Consider the following 25,176-nt stretch of genomic DNA (forward strand, 5'->3'; position numbering starts at 1 on the left):
CAGTATTTGTCTTTCTTTGGCTCATTTCAGCTAGCATAATGTCCTCCATTTCCATCTACATCGTGGCAAATGATGGAAACTCCTTCTTTATAAAGGCTATATAGTGTTTCATTGTGTATATATACCATATATTGATATCGAAATATATAAATATCGCTATATATTATATATATCACTGTATATATATGTGTGTGTATATCACTTTATATATATGTATATACATATATATACGTATATATATGTATATACAGACATATATATGGCATATTTTCTTTATCCATTAATCCTGTGATAGACACTGAGGTTGTTTCTGTATCTTGGCGGTTATGAATAATGCTGAAATGAACATGGCATGGGCAATAAAAGCAAAAATAGACAAATTCGATTGCATCAAACTGAAAAGTTTCTGTGCAGGAAAGGAAACTATTAACAGAGTGAAGAGACAGCTCACATATCAAGAGAAAATATTTGCGAACCACATATCTGTTAAGGAGCTAACAATCAAAATATATAGAAAACTCAAACAACTCAACAGCAAGAAAATAAGTTACCTGATTAAAAAATGGTCAAGGGACCTAAACAGACATTTCACAAAATAAGAGATACCAATGGCCAACAGACATGTCAAAAAATGCTCAACATCTCTAAACATCAGAAAAATGTGAAAACCACAATGGCATAACACCTTAAACATGTTAAAATTAGCAAGGCTATTTTCAAAATGATGGAAGATAAATGTTGCGGAAGCTATGGAAAAAAGTACACTTGTTCACTATTGTGAGAATGTAAATTAGTACAGCCATTTTGGAAAAAAGTATGAGGTTCCTGCCACATAAATTTTATATACATATATATATATGTATGTATGCGAGTGTGTATATGTATATTGCTCTAACTTGGCATTTAGCAAGTTTTCCCATGATTCTTGAGGTCAGTGAACAACTATTTTATGTCACAATAATAAGCACATAGCTTGCTTAAATAAATACTTCTGCTATTCTTGCTCTTGTTGGTATTGATAAAAATATATATATGTATGCGTGTGTGTATATGTATATTGCTCTAACTTGGCATTTAGCAAGTTTTCCCATGATTCTTGAGGTCAGTGAACAACTATTTTATGTCACAATAATAAGCACATAGCTTGCTTAAATAAATACTTCTGCTATTCTTGCTCTTGTTGGTATTGATAAAAATAATACAATATTTTTAAAGAAATATTTACAGATAGTTTATCTGGATTCAGGAGTGAAGGAGCAATGCAACAGAGTATGTGTCTACTGGAATAAAAGATTCCTTTGCCTAGATGTGTTAAAAATTAAATTTTAAAATAAAAAAATTATATTTTAAGAAAGGAATTTAGGTCAATTTTCTGACCTGTAGCTAGAAGAGTTAGTTCACATAAATCTTCATTTAAATTCCCAGTCTCAGCATCTTAACAGGGAGGGGTAAAGACTAACCACAGAGCTGGAAATTATGACCATGGAGAACATCCTTGCTGGCTACCCTAAAATTTTCTTCTACTGTCTCTCTAAGAGGCAAAAGTTATTTTGTTGCAATTCTGGCAAGAGTATCTTCCCTGCTACATCATCACCTTTTCAAGGGTTGCACTGATTTTTCCTTATCTTATCACAACTGTAGCTTAAGTTTCAATGGACTCTCCCCTGTGTGGCTATTCTTCCCACGTCTCCCTGCTTCTCCTCAGACTTGTATTCCATTTCTTTCTCACATACCGGCTAGAGGGTGAGTTTTTCAAAAATGCAAATAAGGTTACTTAATTTCCTCAACTGAAATTTGGAAATGTCAACTGCTCTTAAAAATCCAAACTTTTATAGAAGTTTATGGGGGGCTTGAGCAATTCTTCCCTCATCTTGTCCTAATATTTCCATGATTTGTTAGGTTCCAGCCCCTCTGGTCTCCCTTATGTCTTTGGGATATGCCAAGCCCTTATTCTCACCTTTGGCCATTTGGGTTTCTTTCCATTTCTCTTAATGTCCTTCCTCCAACTTATCACACAGTTAGCACCTGCACATTCTACAGGTTTTGTTCTAACATCATCTCCCCAGAATCACGGTTTCAGACCCCAAAGTGATTACAATCTGAAATAACATTCAGATATTCAATTTTATTATCTTTTTTCTATAAGCTCCGTGAAGACATAATACTGCTCTAGATTTTCTCCACCAAGTACATTACCTAGTGCCCAGCACTTTTAGGGCACATACCAGGTGTTCAAAAATATTTCTTGAATTTATTAGTGAATAAGTGAGCAAGGCACTGTTCTGAAAGCAATCTAATGGTGTAGAACAGAAGAGAATCATTTTGAAACTTTAGAACAGATGAAACACTGGCTTTGTCATAAGTAATACTGTCATCTTCTCCATTTCTGCAAACCTAAAGCAAATGAACAAAATTCCTAATTATGTTTTGACATGTTTTCCACATTGCTGATGAAATAAACTCAAATTACATCCCAATTTTTCCCTTATTTACATTTAAAAATAAGGTTTCATTTTTTTCCTTGTTGATACAATTATCTATAACAAACTGGGTGCTGTATTTCTATATTCATCTAGCATACAGCATGGGTTTTCTGGTTTTCAATTTCTAGAAAAGTATTTTATCAATTGTCATGGGAGACAATTCCGCCCCCTCATCCTCCAAGACCTAGGTACCACTAATCGTATTTCTGCCTCTACAGATTTGCACACTGTGGCCATTTTATATCAATAGAATCACATAACATACAATCTTTTGTAACTGACTTCTTTCACTTAGCATAATGTCTTCAAGAGGAATCCATGCTGTAGCGTGTATTAGTACTTCATCCCTTTTTATTACACAATAACATTGCATTGCATGGATGTGCCCATTTTCTTCATATAGTCACCCGTTGATGGACATTTGGGTTTATTCTACATTTTGGCTATTATGAATAATGTTGTTAAGAACATTCATGTATATGATCTAGTTACTATAGCATCTCATATCCATCCTTTTAGTTATTCAAACCTCATTAGGTTATTTGTGACATAGGTGTAATAAAAACATACACTCAATGGGTTTCTCTGAGGCTTAGATAAAATAATGTATAAATTAGTTATTTATAGACTAAACAGTACTTTGAAAATAGAAAGAATTGTATCTTTTTATATTATTTTCTCCTATCACTTCTGTCAGGTAACAACCACCAACTCCTTATATCAATTTTCACCATGGGAAATATATTTCAAAAGCCAGATTTTTGTGATAAAAGCTAGATTATAAAGGTAAAGAGGAAATAAATGTCACTATGGATGCCTAGGCACTTCTGTTAGCTCTTATTTGCTGAATACTTAATATGTCCAAAGTACCATGGGGTAATACAAGCCATGAGATTTACTCCATGGTACCAGTTCAGGGATCATGAATACACATGTGCAATTATTTAAAATAATTACAAATTACCACAATAAACTGCTACATAATTTGATATGCTACATGTTTTCATTCACTATATATATTTTATATTTAAAGGGTTATTTATCAATATCTAGACAAGCATTCCAAAAGAGTGAATAACATTAAAGATGTATTGGTAAAGTGGAAATGAGGATAATTTATTTAAATATAAATGAAGTGAAAAAGTTGGGAAGTTTTATAAACAATCATCATTTGTAGGTATGAAATTTTAAAAAATACAGATGATACGGATGGATGGATGGATAGCTGTATGAATAGAGATTATATATTATGATATATTTATGTTGTAACATCATAGATTATATATTATGATATATTTATGTTGTAAATCTCAAATCAATTGCTATTCTAAACATCTTTAAAGTAAGTGATAAAAAGTTTAACTTTAATATAATTAAGAGGTATATATAGATTAAAGTAATTTTCCAGTGAAAAGGCTCCTTTGTCCAAAAGTTATTGTCTAGCCACTAAATGTATTTAACTTTAAGGGAGGTTTATGTATTTTATGACAAGCAAAAATACATTAGTGTTAAATAGGTCAGTATTTGAAAATCTAGGACATTTAAAATATTTTCCCAAATTGATTTTACAGAGGCACAGCAACAAGTATGCTGAAATCCACTAGAGGGAGCTGGTATTATTTATAAAGCTTTACTACCTGACAGGAAAATAAATCCCTAAGCAAAAACGACTTTGAAGTACTAAAAAAAGTATTTATCCTTTGCTTTATTTAGTTAAGTTCATTTTTGTAAAAATGAAAGTCAAGGAAATGAGAAAACCTTTGTGCATCACTACATTAATTCTGGAAATGATATTATATGGTGAATTCTTTAAATATTTACAAAGAAAAGCAATAGGATAATGTATTTTCCAACTAATTAAGTTTTAGTAGAAAACAAACATATGGTCCTGTGCTTCCCATAACAACTTTGAGGAAGAGATTTTTTTTCAAAAAATACTTTTATCTTAATGCCTTCAAACCCAATTTTACTCTATTATTCTTTGTGTGTGCACATGAACATATATATGCACGTATACAGTCAACCAAAAACCCATTTACTATTTCATAAAGGTGGTTATTAATCTGTCTCTGAAAAGAATTTTTGTCTTAAAATTAAGTTGATGAGTAGAGACATTTTGGAGCAGATACTATGTATTAACATCATCTTATTAAAGCAATTCAATGAGAGACAAAAGAAACATCTTGAAAAATTTGCTGCTCACATGGTATGAATTTGCATAATTGCTCCACTTTTATCTTTTATCATCAAAGGATAAAATAGGATTTATGTAATTATAGTGATCCAGTAGTAAAATGTAGCCCAAAGAATAATTTGTCCTTTGCAGAGTTTCAGTTGCCACATGTATCCTAAAAGTATAATACTCTTCGGATAAATTGACAGAAGTATTAAAAGATGCCTAGCAAATATTCTTGTACATACAGCAAGCTAGACTTAATGAAACCCTATTCATATGACCTCAGCTGCTCTTTTATTTTCCTCAATGTCCAAAATCTCTTACACCAGTAATTCATTCCTTTTTAATATAGGTTGTAGGGAGAATGGTTCCATGGACAGAAATTCCTGTTTCATGTTAGTACTTTCTGGATTTCCCCACAAATAACCAATCTGGAAAATGTCAAGTTAGCCATTTTAGAATGTTTACTTACTTGTCTGTAGCTCTTTCTCTTTGGCCTGCACATCAGAAAAGACTTGGTTAAAATGATTTGTAAAGGCCACAAAGTCTGCATCCAGGAACATGGGTCCTTGTCCTTTCTCTTTCAGGGCTATGCTTTGAATTTTTAATCGTTCAATTTGAGGTTGAAGAGCTGAGAGCCGGTTGACTTCATCCTGTGCCATAATTTAGAGGATTGAAAGTAAATAACACTTTTACTTTGCATGCATTACATTTTGCAAAAGAAGGTATTACAAAGCAGTAAGGCAAGTTTAGCTTAATACCCTTCAGAAATGTCTGATGAGAAACATCCAGACCATATAGACAAGCCTCTATCACAGGCCATCAACTTAAGGATATATTGGTTCTTTGTTCAATAGGTATCATTCTAGATAATGACATTTAAATTTCAAGATGAGACATAATTTAGAGCATTCATGGGTATGAATGTGTGCAGTGGAAAAGTGCTATGAATGACCTTAAATCCTTTCCATCAATCAAGTATAGACTGCACCCCTCTTATATCAAAATTACATGCCTCTGCTTGAAATTCTAAGCTCATTCAACAAACAATATTTTCTCTTACATTTAATTTGTGTAAAATACAAATTATATATGCCCCTACATATATGTATATGTGTATACTATGTTAAATTATAAACATATTTTGATATAAATATATAGATTACATATACACATATATAAAATCTATATAACACGTATATGTATGTATATATACATATATGTGTATACATACACACATATAAAAATATGTCTATAATCTTCTAACTTTTGCATGGTTTCACTACTTCTGACCAAACAGACAATTGATGCTTTTTTAATGATGGTGACTGTCCAGATTTCCTCTTGTCCTGGCATAATTATGAGCAGCATCCTCTCTCACTCTCAGTAGCACCCTGGTTTGTATGATAAACTCACATGAACACTGCTGTGCTGTCACTAGCTCACGTGGCTACTGGGCACCTGAAATGTGGCTGCTCCAAATTTAGATGCATTGAAATTACAAAATACGTTTAATGCAGAAGACTTACTAAGAAAACCTGAGAACATAAAGTATCTTAAAATTTGTAAATACTGATTAAACTTTGAAATGATAATATTTTTGATAAATCAGGTTAAATAGAACATACTATTGAAATTGATTGACTGTTTCTTTTTCCTTTCCTAATGTAGTTTCTACACCACTTAAAATTACATATGTGGCTTGGATTTGTGGCAAGCCCTGTATTTATTTTGACATGCTATTCTCTACATAAATGTTTTCATGCTCTTGTTTCCAGTGAAGCTGAAATTTTTTTGTCATTAATACATACATAATTTGAACTCAGAAGGTTTTCACTGCTCTTCTAAAAAGTGTTATTATCATGGCTGCTTACTTATAATTCATATATATGCTGTCTTTAAATAAAATACTTAAGGATTAGTTACTATTTAATATGTAAAAACAGGATAATTGAAATTTAAAAATTGGAACATGAGCCTATTAGAAGAAGAAAATGCAAAGAATTACAGCAATTCTAAACTGAATTTAAATCTGAGCTTCCTGAAAATCAAAGTAAAAAGGCAAAAAAAAAAGGTTATTATTTATGGAGGCATTCATACACTTTTGGAGAGAGAATAACTTTTGTCTTGGGATTGGCTGAGAAATGTACCACATGAATTAATCATAGTTGCAGGACTAATACACAGTGCTACTTATTCTTACTTTTTAAAGGACAAATTTCAGAAGAATGTGTTTATATGGTTATAACAGTATGAGCTGATTCAGGTAAAATAATCTCTGACGAGTCAATCTTTTTGGTGGGTGAAGAGTAAAGATGTTTGGCAAAATGGGGAGGTGACCTGTATTTCTCATTCAAATATAAATCCTCTCAAAAAAGTGCTAAAAAGTTGGTACATATCCATGAATAAGAAATAAGATAAAGGGTAATACTCTGTATTTATAGTACAGAAATATGTACATATACTTTGTATACTAGATTTGCAAATGACAGCATTGGCATCTGATGTGAACCATTAAGAACCTGATTCACATTTGGCCAGATGGAGGGCTGCCATTTTTCCTGTTTAGGGGAATATAGAAAGAGCCAACATTATAGTCAAGTGTGCTCTGAAAAACAAAGGGGACTTTGAAACTAATAAAACATTTGGGCAAGTGTTCAGTTGAGACCTTAACATTCTGAGAATAAATCACAGAAGACAAAACTTTCAACTGAAGTATTCAGCATTTAAAAAGATGTCAAAAATCAGCCATTATTTCGATAAAAGGATTTGGTATAGTTGTTTCTTCAGAGTATGGCAACTACTTAGAGTCTGTTTATCCTTTACAACTATATGCTTATCTCATGGAAGCTTTTGTATTTTTCTCAGAAAAGCATTCATGAATTTCTTTCAATTCTAAAAAGGCTCTCTAACTCCCAAAATATGAAGGACCAGTCCTGACAAGCATTGGAATATGAGCTAAATATGCACTCTAATGTCATAAAACCTCTCCAAATAAAAAGAAGCACTGAGAAACATGTTACAATAATTTATTTACCTATCACTAATCGCAGCAGAACAATATATATATTTGCCCTTGTATGAATAATATTAAGCTTGTCTTGCTAAATATTTTACCTGAAGTGATTCATCAAACTGATAGGCACCAATGGGTCTGAGAGAAAGACTAAGGGGTGATAAAGACATGACAATAGATTCTGGAACTTTGTGGCTGTATGCAGCAAAGTCACTCACTTAGGATGACTTCCTCAATCTCCAGACAATATTTAATATATAAAGCTTCTGGTGATCTCCATGTGCTCCTCAGGTTAAGACCAATATATTACCAGGTCCCAGAAGTTATTGATTTGTATCTTATTTGTCTGTCTTTTCCTCTTCATCTCTCCTCCCATTCCCCTGTCCCTCTAAGTTCAGCATTTACAATGGTCTTCATCCAGGTGCATGGCCTGTATTGCTCCCTCTTGCCATGTTCCTTCTGCCTGAAGTCTTTTGCTTCACTGTTCTCTTACCTAATCCCAATTCATCACAAAGGCCTCAACTCAAATGTTCCTCCCTCAAGGAAGATGCCCTTCGTGGCCATATCAGGCCTGATTTTCACAGTTAGTCATTCTCCCAAAGCTCTGCATCTTTGTCTAAACCACTGTTCCTAGCAGGAAATTTAAAAATAGTTATTGATTACATTGCTTCACATCTCTCTCCTCTGATTTCCATAAATACAGTAAAAGCAGGGTCAATGAATGCTCACTATAATATTCCCGAAGCTTAGTGCTATGGGCTAAATTGTGTCTTAAGTCACATGCTGAAGTCCTAACCGTCAGTGAGACTTTATTTGGTGATAGGACTTTTAGGAGGTAATTATGTTTACACGAGGTCATCAGAGGTGGGGGTCCTAATCCCTTAGGGATTGGTGGCTTTATAAAAGGAGACAGAAAGAAAGAGAGAGAAAGAAAAATAGCTCTTTTCTCTCCATGTATATACACAGAGGAAAGCCACATGAGGACAGAGTGAGAAGTTGGTTATCTGCAAGCCAAGAAGAGAGCCCTCACCAGAAGATGAAGGTGAACCCTGTCAAACCTTGATCCTGGACTTTCTCACCTCTAGAACTCTCAGAAAATAAACCTGTGTTGTTTAAGCCACACAGTCTGTGGTATGTATTGTGTTAGCCTGAGCTGACTAATACACTCAGTATTATTCTTAGACACATTAGAGACACTGAATGTAAATATTTTATGCATGAATGGATTTTGTAGGTGCTATTAATAATGACTGAGGGAATGTGTTCTCTTTCTGGGTCCATGATGGGACATAGTTTTAAGGGCAAGAATTTCACAGTGCCATGCAACCCTCTCAGCTCTCTCCATCCGGGAGATTTAACACTTTATGTTTGAATTTTGGGGGTGCGGGAAGAAACTAAGAGTCAATCACCCCAGTGGAAGTTTAAAGAAACTGCTTCCACTGGCCAGAGGAACTTGTGGAAGTAGGAATTTCTTCCAGGATAAATTCCCCTGCTCCTTCATCCACATCGGATTTCCAGCTCTCTGGAATCCCCTCCCACATGGTGAAAGCTTCCTTTCCCCTCTGGGATTTCCCCTCTGGAATCCCCTTCCACACTCTTCATGGAAGTCTTTCTCTTCTTCTCCCTTCCTTCTCTTTTCTTTTCCTAAATAAAATTATCTTTCTGCAACATTCTTGGGTCTGACATGTACTTTTACAAGCATACGGGGCATCTGCAGTGGTCCTATCTCTTATTCTTTAAAAGATTGGAGGCCAAGAACCCACAGTACTCTCTCGGGGGAGCTGTGCCTTCCCAGCACCCGAAAAAAATACCTGGTTACACTACTATAACTGAATCTCGAAAGTCTGGTAAGGTAACATCAGATTATTTTTTTGCAAAAAAATAAAACATTTGGATTATTCCTCTGATTCATAGGAAAAACAGCATGGGTTCTATTCTAAAATTATAAAATTTAACTAAATGTAGAAATTCCTTAGAGTTGCGTATTTGCCTAATAAGTCGAGTGACTTATCCAAGGTATTCTTATCCAAAAGTATACTTTCTGTATTTGTTTATTTCTTCAGCAAACTAATGTAAGAACAAAAATGTAGTAATGCTATTGGTCCAATATCTGAAGAACCATCAAGGCCTTCAGTTGTTTTTCTCTTCAAAACCACTTTGAATTTCCCATCACTTTTTGGGTCCAATAACTTTTCTAAATCAACCATGTTACCTTTTCATGTCTATTCTACCTTTATTTAAACCATTCTTTTTAAAGTATGCAAATGAAACTCCATTCCTTGTCTTTTGTATTAAACATGATCATCTCGATCTATCATTAAAGGTTCATCCTAGAAAGGTTTTAGTCCATCCTCTAATCAGTCTCACTCCGCATGAAAAGTACATAACTCATAGTAACAAAGAAAACAGTTTAGTCTATTTTCATTATCATACAGCTCTTGTTTTCTTCCACTTGAAGGCATAATTATTTCATCCTTTTTCAGGACCTTTTGTCCACTTACATCTTGTTTGCCCCTTCAGACTAGGAGACTGACATTTACAGATTACAGTTCCTTGTCCTTTGCCTTATGATTCAGTTTAGTCAGTGAGGAGCCCTGACAAGATTCTGAAGGCAGGGTAAAAAGTGAAGTAGGGTGTTTATTTATCTGACTCCATTTCTATGAGGATTCCTTAAGCTAGCTGGCCATGCTGCTTTTACCATGAGGATCTCTCTCCTTCTAAGTTTCTGTAACTTTACTCTCCCTGATCCTTTCTGGCCTAAAAGAGGTAACAGCTCTGATGGTGGGTTACTACACTATCCCATGTGGTTCCTCTGTGCTCCAGCTACATTTTAAAAAATATCTCTCTGTAAAGAAACCTTCCTCAAATTTTCCTAATTTGAGAGGTCCATCAGTTTTAAATATTTTCCTTATTTATCCAATTACATAGCATCCAAGCTTGTTATTAATCTGTGTTCGAACTATTTGCATAAATTCCACTTTTTCAACATATGACTAGCTGTCACTTGTCACAAAGGAAGACTTCCAAAGTATAAGCCATTTTTTAATAGGATACATGTCGTTTCCACCTTCCTAAACTGCCTCATCCTTTTGCAAACCAATATAATGAATTAGCTGTGTGTAACTATGCCAAATACAATTTTATAATGTGGGTATTTATGTATTATCTATTTACACTGATTTTTATTTATTATATTTTGATCTTTATTGTGCTTAGCAAAATCCTTACACAGTGAAAGTTTAATTACTAAATATTTTGTTCTTGTCTTCTTGGAAATTGCCAAGAAATACCTATTGATTATGCTCCAAATGGAAGGAGAAAAGATCCTTACCTTACAAATTTTTAACTGACTTTTAATTGCTGCTGGCTCTGATGGCGTGGTGGGTTGGATTTTCAACCAGTTTTCAGCAGTAGTTGTCATCTGCTCCAATTGTTGTAGCTGATTATAGAAAGTGATGATGTTGTTCTGATACTCCAGCCAGTTAAGTCTCTCACTTAGCAACTGACAGAATTCGATCCACCGGCTGTTCAGTTGTTCTGAGGCTTGTTTGATGCTGTCGGCATTAACACCCTCTAGAAAGAAAAAAATAATTAAATATATCCCCTGAACCCACAGACTGAAAGAAATGATGTGAAAGCCAACACATCCTAATTATAAAAGTATTCACCATATGAATTATTTCAAACCAAATCAATTTTTTACTAAGATACAGATGTGTAAATATGATTTTAGATAATTCATTGTGAATTACTATACTTGCATCACAACAAAGAATATCAATGCCATCAAGTAATGACTAAAAAGACATAAGATGCAGAAAAGTAGAATATACTTAAATAACATATTAAATAAAAATTTAAATAAAAACAAAAGTGCTCAAAGCTCTGATGGTAGCTGGAAGGTTGATCATGAACGAATAACATTTTGGATATTTTCAGATACATTTTAAATATCAGGCATATTACTCAAATATACTTCCCCAAACTAATTTAAATTTTTAATTTAAAAAATGGGCTTGGAAATTCATAGTATTTTTATAGTGTTAAAAAGTGGAAAAGAAATTACCCAAAATTCACTATTCTTTATTTCTTTTATAGAAGACTAGAAATAAACAGATTGCCCATAGACCAAAGGAATTAAAACAATTACCAGGAAAAATAACCTTTCTAATATGAAACATTTTTAAATTTATAAATATAGAAGTTGATATGAAAGTTTTACAATCATCTCTGGTAATACAAAACCCAGAAAACTTTATCAAGGGAAAATGGAAACACAAGCACATCCTTATCACCATTACCCTTCTGGAGTACTACTATGTACCACAAAATATACTGTGTCATTTCATATACGATGAATGCCAGTACAAGTACATATTATTCTATATGTAGCATGAAAGCATGGCAACATCATGCTATGCTATGGATTAAAATATTCAAACTCTCTAAAGTTAGTTTACAAAATTTAGAGTTTCTTAGGTTTATTCACTTAGTTTTCTTAATAAATGACATGATATAAAAAAGAAAATAGATTGATACCATGCATTGTAAAACATAGCTACATTAGCACTGATAACGTTTTTATACTTTTGAAATACTGAATACATAAATGTTTTATATTCCAACATTGACCTACAGGGATAACAAGAGATCATAAAATCACTTTAAGTTTCCTTCTCTAGGTTAAAATCCCTAAAAGGTAGAAGAGTAGGTTGGTAGTAGAAGAGTTGGTTGTCTAAGAGAATCTACTTTTATAAATATTCATTGTACTTAATTTTCTGATACTATGAATTAATTAAAGGGAAGATAAGTTCTTATAAAGTCTGAATTAGTTAAAGGGAAGATAAGTTCTTATAACGTCTCTAGAAACATAAGGCCTGTGGTTTTGCTAACTTGTACATGCCTCCCACTTTATCCTTTTCAAAGAATAAAAAATACATATAGATGTGAATTCAAAAACTATATTATTTTATCCTCTTGCACTTCCCTCTGCCCTGATATTCTAATGTTCTATTTGTCAAAATGGTATTAACGGTGCCAAACCATGTCCCTCAATTCATTTTAAACGCGACTGTAACTTTACTCATTTCAAAGTATAATGCTACTAATGATAGCAGTGAAGGAAACAAACTTTGCAAATAATATTGGCAATTATTTTTCCTTCTTCCCTAATCCATTTTTAATGAGATACAATGGAAATAATAGAGTGTAAAACGACAATATGTACATAGCTCCATATATCTAACTATAAAAGAATCTGTGGTTTGTAGGAGCTAAATATTCTAGCACACTCCTAATATTTAAGGAAGCAATTGATCTTACTGAGACATCTGCACATGTAGTGTGATATGCTGTTTTTGATTATTAGATTTTAAGAAATGATAGAAAATTGTACCAAAATATTGTTAAGGGATTCCATTAAGTAACTGTTATTATAAAATAACCACATTTGGCATAAAGTATAAGAGAAATGAAACTTCAATCACAAGGGCACTCCATTTGAGAAAAAGTATTACGATAAAACCTTAACATGTCTGGAAAATGAAACATCATGATGAAAAATATACAGGGGAGAATTTTTAAATTATGTTAGTTAATAAAAAATGTGGCATGGATCTAAATGATCAGATATTTAGGAGAAACACTTTCAGCATATGCTTAACTTCAACAAGAAGTTAGAAGAAGGAAGTCCATGAAAGGTAAAAAGTCAGCACAAACCAGGGATTAAATAGGCAAAAAAAGAAATGGTAAATTAAATTAAAGGGACTGATAGGCTGATGGCTGGACTGAGTCTTATTTAACATTTGTGTAAATGATAAGGGAACATAGAGAGAAATCACTTTGTGTCCCTGAGACACGTCAACAATACAAATGGTAGCAAATGAAAAAATAGAACTCTAAGTTGGTTTTCAGTATGGACACGGTAATTTTGTAAAATGATAAAACTATAGTGAAGTACCAATAGGTTCTGCAGTGTCTGTTAAAGTCTAGGGATAGGTTTTAATGAGTCATTGCTGACCATTACACAAAACTCTGTGTTGTGCCCCCAAAAATGTTGCATCTATATGTCACAGTAAAAGAAATGTAAGTAATGGAGAAAAGTCAACTTTGTAAAAATTCATAACACTGAAAGTTATAATATGTTCTACTTATTTGAATATTAATCTTTATAACTGAATGCAGGCTATTAAAATATAGTAATGGGTAAAAGAACAACTTCTGTATTAGCATATAGGGGGAGGCAGGCACAAAGGCAGAGAAATGGCCAGTGAGAACTCTGGTGTTAAAGAGACCAGAGTTCCAATTTGACACCCTTTACTAGATGTGTGAAATGGTTTCAGTTATTTAATCTCACTGGATCTCATTTTTCTCATCTATGAAATGAGGATTAAAAATAGAATTGACCTCACAGGATACTTATCAGGGTTCTGAGTTAACATATGTAACTTATTTATAACAAACTGTGACACATACTAGGCAATTGAGACATATTAGACAATGTCATATGGAGGAAATGAAAAAGAATATTCAGAAAATAAGAAGAGATCAGATCTCTTGTGTTAAAACTAGGAGAGAAAGTCTTCTTAATGACTGAAACAGTCCATGTATAAAAAGTTAATAAGGCACGGCGCGGTGGCTCAAGCCTGTAATCCCAGCACTTTGGGAGGCCGAGGAGGGTGGATCACGAGGTCAAGAGATCGAGACCATCCTGGTCAACATGGTGAAACCCCGTCTCTACTAAAAATGCAAAAAATTAGCTGGGCACCATGGCGCGTGCTTGTAATCTCAGCTACTCAGGAGGCTGAGGCAGGAGAATTGCCTGAACCCAGGAGGCGGAGGTTGCGGTGAGCCGAGATCGCGCCATTGCACTCCAGACTGGGTAACAAGAGTGAAACTCTGTCTCAAAAAAAAAAAAAAAAAAAAAAGTTAATAATACTGTTTTAAAATTAGTCCTTATTATATGTTACATATGACTAATATGGGATATAGACGGTGTATTTATACATTTTTTAAAGAAGTTCTATCAATAACCAGGGATCATTTGAGCACAGGACTTTGAGGCTGCACTGAGCTATGACTGCATCACTGTATTCTAGCCTGGGCAACGGAGAAAGAGCCTGTCTGTGACTAAAATAAAAATAAAAAGAGAGTTTATTTGGGAATCCTGGAATATTAAGCCACATTTATAATTATTTGAGAAGGAAGTTATAAAGAAACCAAAAATTAAAAAAAAATTTCAAGTTGTTACTAGAAATGACAAAATATTGGCCAGAGATAATCAGAAGTCTTGTTATGAAAGATTTGCATGCAAACACTGTATTAATTCAAAACTCCTCTAGAAATGTCTTCTCTGGCAGTATCTGGTAGAATTCTCAGCTTGGAGTAGAAAGAGAATAACTACACTGTACTTATGAACTCACTCAATACCAAATCAATAGTGTACTCTATATGAATATAAACATTATGGGACCAGTGTACACAGAAGCTACGGCCACACACAAACAAGTACACAATCTCTCTTGTGCCAAATTTGCTTCAAAATACTTGGGCAGGAGATGGGAAGCACTGTCACATGTCACATTAATGTACCATTTTTAATTAAAGTTAGAAAGGACATTTCTTCAACTTTATGAATTAATTGACCATCTATATGCCAGGACTACTGTTGATTTTCTAAGAAATTCCCTTAAAAGTTTTCTGGAATAAAAAAAGAGTTCAAAGTGTTTTCCAAGTAAATATTCAGATATGAATAATTCTACTATTGTATATGTAATTGTTTAATGTGTATTTCGTAGAATTATGCTCCTTAGTGCAATGGAAAATTTTAAGTTTTGTAAGCGTTTGTAAGTGTAAATATCTGCAAAGTTTTAAGAATCAATCATCTGAGCATCTGTTTTCTAATTTTGTGTTAGCTATTTAGTATTTGTATTCTAACACACCAGGCATTATGAACAATACTTATGGAAACCATTTTGTTGTAGCACATTAGAATCTCAGGGATAATGGATCATAATCCGTTCACATCTCATATTCTAAACAACCCCTGAAATAGTCTATGAATAAATATATTGCACCCAGAGGAAATGGATCATTACTTGAAGTGCATCCATTAATTTTATTACTTGTGTACGGTGCATAACAGACTGTTAGAATAATTTTAATTGTGCACCACCTTCCATGCAAGTACTTCAAAACTGCCACTTAAAGTGAAGTATTCCTCATCAAGTATATTCATCATTGGCCATGAAGCCAGGCTAGAATAATGCAAAACCAGGGTTTCCAGGGCTCTTGAATTAAAAGAATATTTGAAATAGAAACTTAAAATAAAGCTGCTAATAAAGAGTCTCCTATTTTTGTTGCATTTTAAGTGAGAGTTATTACAAGTCCATTTAGCATTGACTATAATAGCCTAAAATGTAATAGAGATATATTCAAAACCCATGAAGACAAGTTTTGAGGCTTAATTTTAGAGGCTTCTATGACTGCACTGACTTAAAGTAATAGCTTTTAAAAATTAATGGTATATATAAAAGTAATACCCCCCAGTGAGGACAATATAATTTTACTAATATCGCCCTTTTGCTTTTTTATTTTCAAACATCATAAAATTAGAAAAAAGTCAGATTTTTACTCATGTTTGTTTTTGCCATTCATTGCCCACAACAGCAGTGACAGCAACGGTCTCTTCCTTTCACACACATGGACACACACACGCACATGCCCGCACATGCAAGTTCACCTGCGTGCATGCACATGCGCACATACAAGCACTGAGGCTCTTCCTTTTGGAGATTAGAGTTAAACCAAGAAAAATGTGCCTGTCAATTAACAACATTTACTGAATGTGAACTCTGTGTAGAGCATTATACCAACTGTCATGTGGAGAAAAAGGAAATATAAATCAAACTGCCCAGTACTGAGGAAGGAATAAAAAAAGAGGAAATACGTGCAACTGTGGAAGGCTACTCATTCATGATGGAGGGGCTGGGCTACTACAAATGGTACAATCTCCATGCCCCATTCTTATACAGACTATTTGCAAAATGTCTTGCTATTAAAATATGTGATTAGAAGAGCTGCTGTTCCTAAAAATCTTTTCAGTGATCATGAGAGTTTTTAGCTTTGAGATGAGCCAAACTGATTATAATCCCTACCCTCACTCATCTGACAAAATGCTGTTGCCCAAACTCAAATAACATAATTCTTGTGAAATTATCTAATTTTATTGAGATTGTGGAGTTTTAGAATATCTAGGACTAAAATAATATACATGTGATTATACCTAAACATATGTCTATTTTAATCTATTTAGGATTAGACTTAATCCTTTTTGTAAAATAGTGTTCTTGCATGAGTACATGTAGTCTAATCAATCAGGTATAACACGAAGAGCCTAGTTTAGATAAAGTGGTTTAAAGTTAGATAAAATTCTCTAATTTCACGTGAATTAAGTTATGAACCAAAATACAAGAAAAAATATAGTTACTTGGTTAATGTTATGGATAAGAAGAGCCCTCGTCAGTGTTATCATTCTCCGCTATTTAATTGCAACAGTTAGCATACTTATCATTAGGTATCACCTTAAACACTATAATCTAGCACTCAGGGAATGATAGTTTTGAGATGTTCTTTACTCTAATATACTAATAATTACCACTTTTATTTAAACATGTCCTTAATGTGATTGTCTTTAGACTCTTATTAACACGCAAAAAATTACACATAGCAATTGAAAATGAACTACAATTTAATGTAGAAAACACCACTAACAATATTAGATAATTATAGTAGTTCCTCTAGAAATTGTGGTGAAAGCATCTTATAAACTAAAGGAGAACCTGAGCTGTGCTTATATAGGTTTTCAAATAAGTGTTTTGATATGATTATGTTTGGGTAAAGGCTCTTTGTGTTATACCTGGTTGATTAGACTGCATGTACTCATACAAGAACACTATTTTATAAAAAGGATTAAGTCTAATCCTAAACAGATTACAATAGACATATGTTTAGGTATAATCACATGTATATTATTTTAGTCCTAGATATTCTAAAACTCCACAATCTCAATAATAGACTGAAAGGCTTTGGTCTTGTTAAGCATCAGTTTAAAAACTGCTCAAACTAAAATAGCAGAAAACATTACTAGTTAGCAATATTATTAAAGCATTAGAAAGATTACTTACTATAGTTATTAGCTACATTTTTCTAAATTTCTAAATTATTTACAACATTTTGCATTTAAATTAAGAAGTGTAAAAATAAACCTTAAATAAAGTTAAATTGCATCTTTCAATTACATCACTAGGTATCTGATCTGGCCTTTCACTTGCCCTAATTAAGTTAACAATTTCTTGAGACCAGGGTTTTGATCCTAATCTTACATATTGAGGGGAAGCTGCATGAAAATTTTAGCTATCCAAAAATGTCTCCAGTAAAAAGAAGTACTTTGCACCATCCAATATTCTGTCATATTTATACAACCAATTAATGATGAAATAAGAACAGTAAATCAATTTTAATGTTAGTTCAAACAAAAAACACTGCTGAGATAGAAATAAATCAGTTAAAAATTATTCCATACCAAATTCCATGCCAAAATGCTAGATTCTTTTTCAGTTAAAACTCTTCGTTTAGTAGCTTCTCTTTTTAGTCTATCATCATGAAAGATAACTTACACTCTGACCAACAAAACTGGAACAACCACAAGGAAAATATCCATGTATAGTTTTAAAGTAGGCAGGCAATTTGGCCAACTCCTATTTTGGTTTAAAAGTCCAAATAAATTAGATCTCTTATTATCAACTCTTAATATATAAATTATTACTGTAAAATTCTTAGCACATTTCTTAAATTCTTTCAAGAAATTGCCTTCAGGACAAATAGATTTTGCTTTCTGCATTACTTGTGATGTTAAATCTTCATTGCTTCATAGATATTTAGAAACAGACAAAAATCATTTGGAAGGAAATACACCTGATGTATCATTTCAGGTCGAAAATAAAGTAAAATTTAAGTTACAAGAAATTATTTTTTCCATCTTGGAATTTTATTCTGAAAGCAGATTGAAGAGTTATGAAATTATTCTAAATTTTTAAAAAGTAATATAACCTTAGGGCAAATTATTTTAAGTAGAAAATTCAGTTTGTTATGCATGTACCAGTATAGACACACATAAAATATAGTTCATAGAATTTTTTAAATATGTAATAGCTATACTTATGTATAGCTTATGTAATTCTACGTATTTTTACAGTATGAATGTATGTTAAATGTTTTCATTGTGGTAAGCATACCTCAAATTTATATATAAATATATATATACATATATTTATAATATATATATTTTATTAGTAGCATAATAAGATAACATTCTACAACAGTGATTTATCTTTTCTTTATCTTTTTTTTTTTTTTTTGAGACAGAGTCTAGCTCAGTCGCCCAGGCTGGTGTGGAGTGGCATGATCTTGGCTCACTGCAACCTCTGCCTCCAGCGTTCTCCTGCCTCAGCTTCCTGAGTAGCTGGGATTACAGGCGCCACCACTATGCCCAGCTAATTTTTTTATTTTAAGTAGAGATGCGGTTTCACTCTGTTGTCCTGGCTGGTCTTGAACTCCTGACCTCATGATTTGCCTGCCTCAGCCTCTCAAAGTACTGGAATTACTAGTGTGAGCCACTGTGCCAGGCCAAGAGTGATTTATCTTCATCTTAATTTTTGAGGAAACTACACGTGGCTAAAAGGAACTGCCATTTACACGAGGTCCTAAATGAAGTACACTGATTCAGCTCTCATTTTCGTTTCTATAAAAAACGGACAAGAGTGTATGTGTCTTGCACGGTTGTGAGATTTATTATATCTCCATAGCCTAAGCTTGAGAAGGAAGATTCTGAACTTACAAATTTAAGAGCTTTAATACAATAATTGTTGGAATTCTAGTTTACGGAAAGCTTAATTTGCCTTTCAGCTTTATGAGCCACACCAGTTAACTCTAGTTTTGGGCTCTATACTAAAGGAGCTATTATGATTTAAGGTAGCAGTCCCTTGAAATACACCTGAAGAGGTACTCCAGGCACTTAGTGTGTGTCTAGCTCATCTCACAAATTGCACACTCACACAAAATAAATATTATGCAATTTTTTCTTTGAAAGACAATAGAAGAATAGATACGTTACAATATTTGAGCCTTTTTTTAGTAATTTCATAAAGTGTTTTATTTAATAAGGAAACAGATTTATGGTTATTTTAAATAGTTATCCTAGTTATGGCCCAAACTTGAGCCTAATGATATATCAGTTAGACCATATCTTTAAAGGTAGAACAAATAGATAGCATAAAGTTTGATCAATAGAGTTAACCAAACAGGAATGTCTCAAATCACATGCTCACCCCACAGTGCTCTCTGGTACCTGTTCAATGTTAGGATTTTCCTTCAGATATATTATTAATTATTTTCACACCAAAATTACCAATGTCACTTTCTCCATGACTGCCTTAATTTGCTTTGCTAAACAGAATTTGGTTAGTCATTTACATTTTGGTTAGTAAATGATATTTATTAAGGAACTATTACACGTCCTGATTTTTGTACATGCCTCTAAAAATTAGAACTATGAGGGAAATAATCTAGAAAACTAATATTGTCACTGCATATAGTTTTACTTACCAAAAATTCAAAATCAGTCCCTTAATTTCTAAACATTTAAATTGTTTCTGAATAATTCAGTGTATGTTGCTATCAGATGATCTAAAGTGAGGTAATCTTGATATATAATTAAGAAATGAGACCATTTAAAGTATAGCTCTTGCATCAGCTTATTAAAATGAAAAATTGGTAACAGTTTTTAGAGGGAACTTACATACCAACGTAAAGAATATTTTAACATCACATAATTTTATTTAACATGAATACGCTGTTAAATTCACCAGTTAAAATTACAAAGTAACATACATGTAAATAAAAATCTATTAATATTTTCATTTTCTGTTCTTTAACTTGTTCACTCAATATTCAGCTGTTATATTTGCTTGTTTTCATTTTTAACAGAAAACAGTCAGTCATGGGACTCATTAGAAGAAGAAAATTAATCGATTTCCTAGGAAGACCATTGAAGTTTTTAATGCCAAAATTGCAATTAAGGCAAAAAAAACTTATACACAGAATTTATGACCTCAAATGCAAGCAGATTCTGGGAGAAGCTGACATACACAACAAAAACATTTGTTATATTTATTTATGATGTTCACGTAAACCTATGTTTTGCAAAATGAAAAATAATCTTATTTGGAAACAGCATTATGCCTGATTTTCATAAAATTACTTTTGTCTGGAAATGCAATAGTAGAGCAATGACAATTTGAAAGTAGGTTGTTTACATATCATGACAATGACTAATTTTGTACACATAGCTTTCAAGGCACTGAGTATTAACAAAGATTAATTTTAATTTATTCTTGAAAAAGAAAGACAAAAGCTTTGCTAGCTATGTGCTTTTACCTCACTTCAAAAAAGTTAAAAAGTAAGGGTTATCCCAAAAAGACCTTTTTTTAAATGAGAGAAAGTGATAAAAAGTAACAGAAAATGTCACATATGTTATTAGGAAACAGAAATGAAGATTAAAATCCTTCCAGATAATTTTAGTCTGTTTGGAAAAATATATTGCAAAAATGATTTAAAATCAGATTATGATCACTTTTACATATATAATGTGATTATTAACATCATCAAATTTCTGTAAACCTTATTTTCTTAAATCACTTGGACAAATGCTAGCAGGGTTTGCATTAAAAGTTATTTCCCTGCAACAGATTGATCAAATATTATACCACATTCCATTTTCTTCCAATGGACTCAAAGTTGAATTTCTCCTAATAATTTGTTTAGCATTAAAAAAGAATAAAAAACATACACACTCCTTTTAATTTAAATTTGCATTCAAGAAGTATTGGTCTGATATAATTCAGTTGATAAATATGAACCTATGTGGTTTATCAAACCCCTAAGAAGATTATCTAAATCAACTTGTGTAATTACCATTCACCATCTGTTCCACCAGGGCCTGAGATGATCTGCTGGCATCTTGCAGTTTTCTGAACTTCTCGGCTTTTTCTCGCTCTATGGCCTGCAGCATAATAGCAAAGGTGAGTATTTCAATACAAGGACTGTGAATCTATACAATAATTATAACTTCTACATGCCCTTCCAAGCCTTAAGATATTTCACTCTTTCTGTTTATCTTGTGAATCTAAAGACCTTTTTTTCTCAAAACTTTTGCCATCAAAATCATCAAAATGGCAATAAAAACACAGCCATTTCCATGACTTGCCACAACTTTTAATTATAAGATTTCTACTCAACTTTTTACATTATAGTTTCTGATACATTTCAATATAAGACTGCAAAAAATAACAAGGCAATTCATAACAATGAAGTATAAAATGTCAAGAAACTAAAATGGAATTTATCATTTAAAGATAAAGCACTGAAATTATGCCTAATAAGTATATAGGCAGTATTAATAATCAACTTGAGAATCCAGTATGTAGATAAAATGGAAAAAAATAAACTACCATAAATAATTTAGCAGAAATACGAATATATATATGTATATTTAAATACAAGACTATAAGCTAATTTTTCTTTCAACAATAATCCAAGTACTCCTATACCCAAGGAAGACTAGAATGAGTTTCAAAGGACTTTCCAAATTCCTTTATTTCTCCTAAGAGTTAAATTTTGAACAACAAATACAAAATCATGTAAGTTAATAATAACCAGCACTTCACACTGTTGAGTTAGGTAATAATATTACTATGGAGACATAAATTTTAAACCATGATACAGTAGAACTACATTACTGTAATCATTAAGAAGATGTGACTTTCACAATGTATATGTCCTAAAACATAACTATTCAAAGAAAAACTATAATGCAATTGAAATTTACTAAGAACAACATGTCTGTGACTTAATGATATTATAACAAAGATTTCTCTTAAATTTGAGGCAGAATGTTATTCTATATCTGACTATATTTTAAGACTTTATTTACATCCACAGACATCTAAAAAATATTTCCAGGTATAATACTGGAGTACAGATGGGAGAGCAAATAAAAGATACATGCACAATCTACATCATTGTTGAGTAGAAATTTGTGCAAGAATGGAAATGTTCTATATCTGTCATCCAATGCAATAGCCAATAACCACACGTGAGTATTGAGCACTTGAAAGGCGGTCAGTGTGACTGAAAATAATATTTAATTTAATCAAATTTTATTTATTTTAGTTAATTTAAAATTTAAAAGTTACATTGACTGGTGTTAATTGTAATTGTATAGTGCACATCTAGTATATTCCTTTAAATGCAAATCATTAGAAGATAGTCCCGTAATACTAGCTACTCCGAAGTTCTAGACAGGAGGATTGCTTGAGGCCAGGGGTTTGAGATCAGCCTAGTCAAAATAGGGAGACCTCCATCTCAAAAAAAATAACAATTTAAAAAAATGAGTCAGGCATGGTGTCATGAGCCTGTAGTTCCAGCTACTCAGGAAGCTGACGCAGAAGGACTGCTTCAGCCCACTAAGTCCGAGGCTGCAATGAACTATGTTCATGTCATTGCACTCTATCCTGCCCAACTGAGGGAAACTCTGTCATATAACATGGCAATATCAGAAATAGTTTCAGAGGAAAAAGTAATCATCTACACAAGACTATTTACCAAGCACATTAAATTATGGAAATGCTTACATAATAACCCATATATTTTTACATACCTGAAAAGACTCTCTAATTTAAAGAAAGAGCTATAAATTAATGAAATTTTTTTTTTCAGATGGAGTCTCAGTCTGTCATCCAGGTCAGAGTGCAGTGGCACAATCTCTGCTCACTGCAACCTCCGCCTTTCGGGTTCAAGCAATTCTCCTGTCTCAGCTTCCTGAGTAGCTGGGAAATACAGGTGTGTGCCATCACGCCTGGCTAATTTAATAGAGACAGGGTTTCACCATGTTGGCCAGGCTGGTCTCGAACTCCTGATCTCATAATCTGCCCACCTCAGCCTCCCAAAGTGCTGGTATTACAAGCATGAGCCACTGTGCCTGGCGTGAATGAAGGTTTTTATAAAAATTTATTTTAAAGAGTTTTGTAAGTGGGAGAACTGACAATATCTGACTTCAAGTCTTGATATAAAACTGCAGTTATCTAGACAGAGTAATATTGGCAAAAGAATAGACAGGTAAATCAATGGAACAGAAAAGGAAGTTCAGAAATAAACGCACATAAATATAATCAATTTATCTTTGACAAAGAAACAAAGGGAGAAAATGTTTTTCAACAAATGGCCCTGAATAACCTAACATCTACATGCCAAAAAGAAAAATGCTATAGACATAAATCTTACACCCTTCTTTTTTTAAATTCCAATTAACCTATTTTCATGTTATTCATTGGATCAATTTCATTAAAAGTTTATACTCTTGATGGTGAAATATCTGACATTATTGTGAATTTTATCACAAATTCACCTGAAAATTTCAACATTTAATATATTCCTTGTAAAAATGATAACATGGGCTGGGTGCGGTGGCTCATGCCTGTAATCCCAGCACTTTGGGAGGCAGAGGCAGGTGAATCACCTGAGGTCAGGGGTTCAAGACCAGCCTGGCCAACACGGTGAAACCCCGTCTCTGCTAACAATACAAAAACAATTAGCTGAGTGTGGTGGCAGGTGCCTATAATCCCAGCTACTCAGGAGGCTGAGGCAGGAAAATCGATTGAATCCAGGAGGCAGAGGTTGCAGTGAGCTGAGAATACACCATTGCTCTCCAGCCTAGAAGACAGAGTAAGACTCTGTCTCAAAAATCAATCAATCAATCAAATAAATTAACATCAAGATATATTTTGGTGGAACACAGCATTATGGTTAAAAATCATGTTTCCTCGGGTACACATGGACATAAAGATGGGAACAAGAAACACTGGGGACTGCTAGCGTGGAGAGGGAGTGAGGGGTAAAGGGCCAAAACACTAGCTATGGAATACTATGCTCAGCACCAAACGTCAGTGTCACACAATATCCCCATTTAAGAATCCAGTACATTTACTCTTGAATCCAAAACAAAAGTTGAAATTATAAAAAATAAAAAAATGAAAAAATAATACCATAAATAAATACAATGTTTTCACTGAATTTAGAAATTTGTGTAACTGCTTGAAAGCAATTGTGGTGTTTATAATTCAGAAAATTAATTCAAAATTAATCAGTCACAGACTCTAGAGTAAAACGACAAACTATAAAACTCCTAGAAGATAGCATAGGAGAAAACAGAGATGACTTTTTGTTTGTTGATAGTTTTTTAGGTACACCACCAGAGGGATGATCCACGACAGAAAGAATTAGTAAGTTGAATACTACTGAATTAAAATGTTCTGCTCTGTGAAAGATGCTGCCAGGAGGATGAAAAGAAAAGCCACGGACTCAAAGAAAATATTTACAAAAGACAT

The 25,176-nt window shown here is 33.0% G+C and overlaps 1 protein-coding gene across 17 annotated transcripts in view; it reads right to left on the bottom strand.

The window, feature by feature from the left end:
* Positions 1-25,176, bottom strand: part of DMD (dystrophin) — a 2,312,475-nt gene that overhangs the window by 1,411,714 nt on the left and 875,585 nt on the right. For all 17 annotated transcript variants that reach the window (XM_054251383.2, XM_035288503.3, XM_054251382.2 and 14 more), the window contains 3 exons: positions 21,707-21,794; positions 11,007-11,248; positions 5,132-5,312 (listed from right to left, as the gene is read on the bottom strand). In XM_054251383.2, the coding sequence (XP_054107358.2) occupies positions 5,132-5,312; positions 11,007-11,248; positions 21,707-21,794 (511 nt within the window). The remainder of the gene's footprint in view (positions 1-5,131; positions 5,313-11,006; positions 11,249-21,706; positions 21,795-25,176) is intronic.

Source organism: Callithrix jacchus, chromosome X, assembly GCF_049354715.1.
Source record: "Callithrix jacchus isolate 240 chromosome X, calJac240_pri, whole genome shotgun sequence".
Lineage (NCBI taxonomy): Eukaryota > Metazoa > Chordata > Mammalia > Primates > Cebidae > Callithrix > Callithrix jacchus.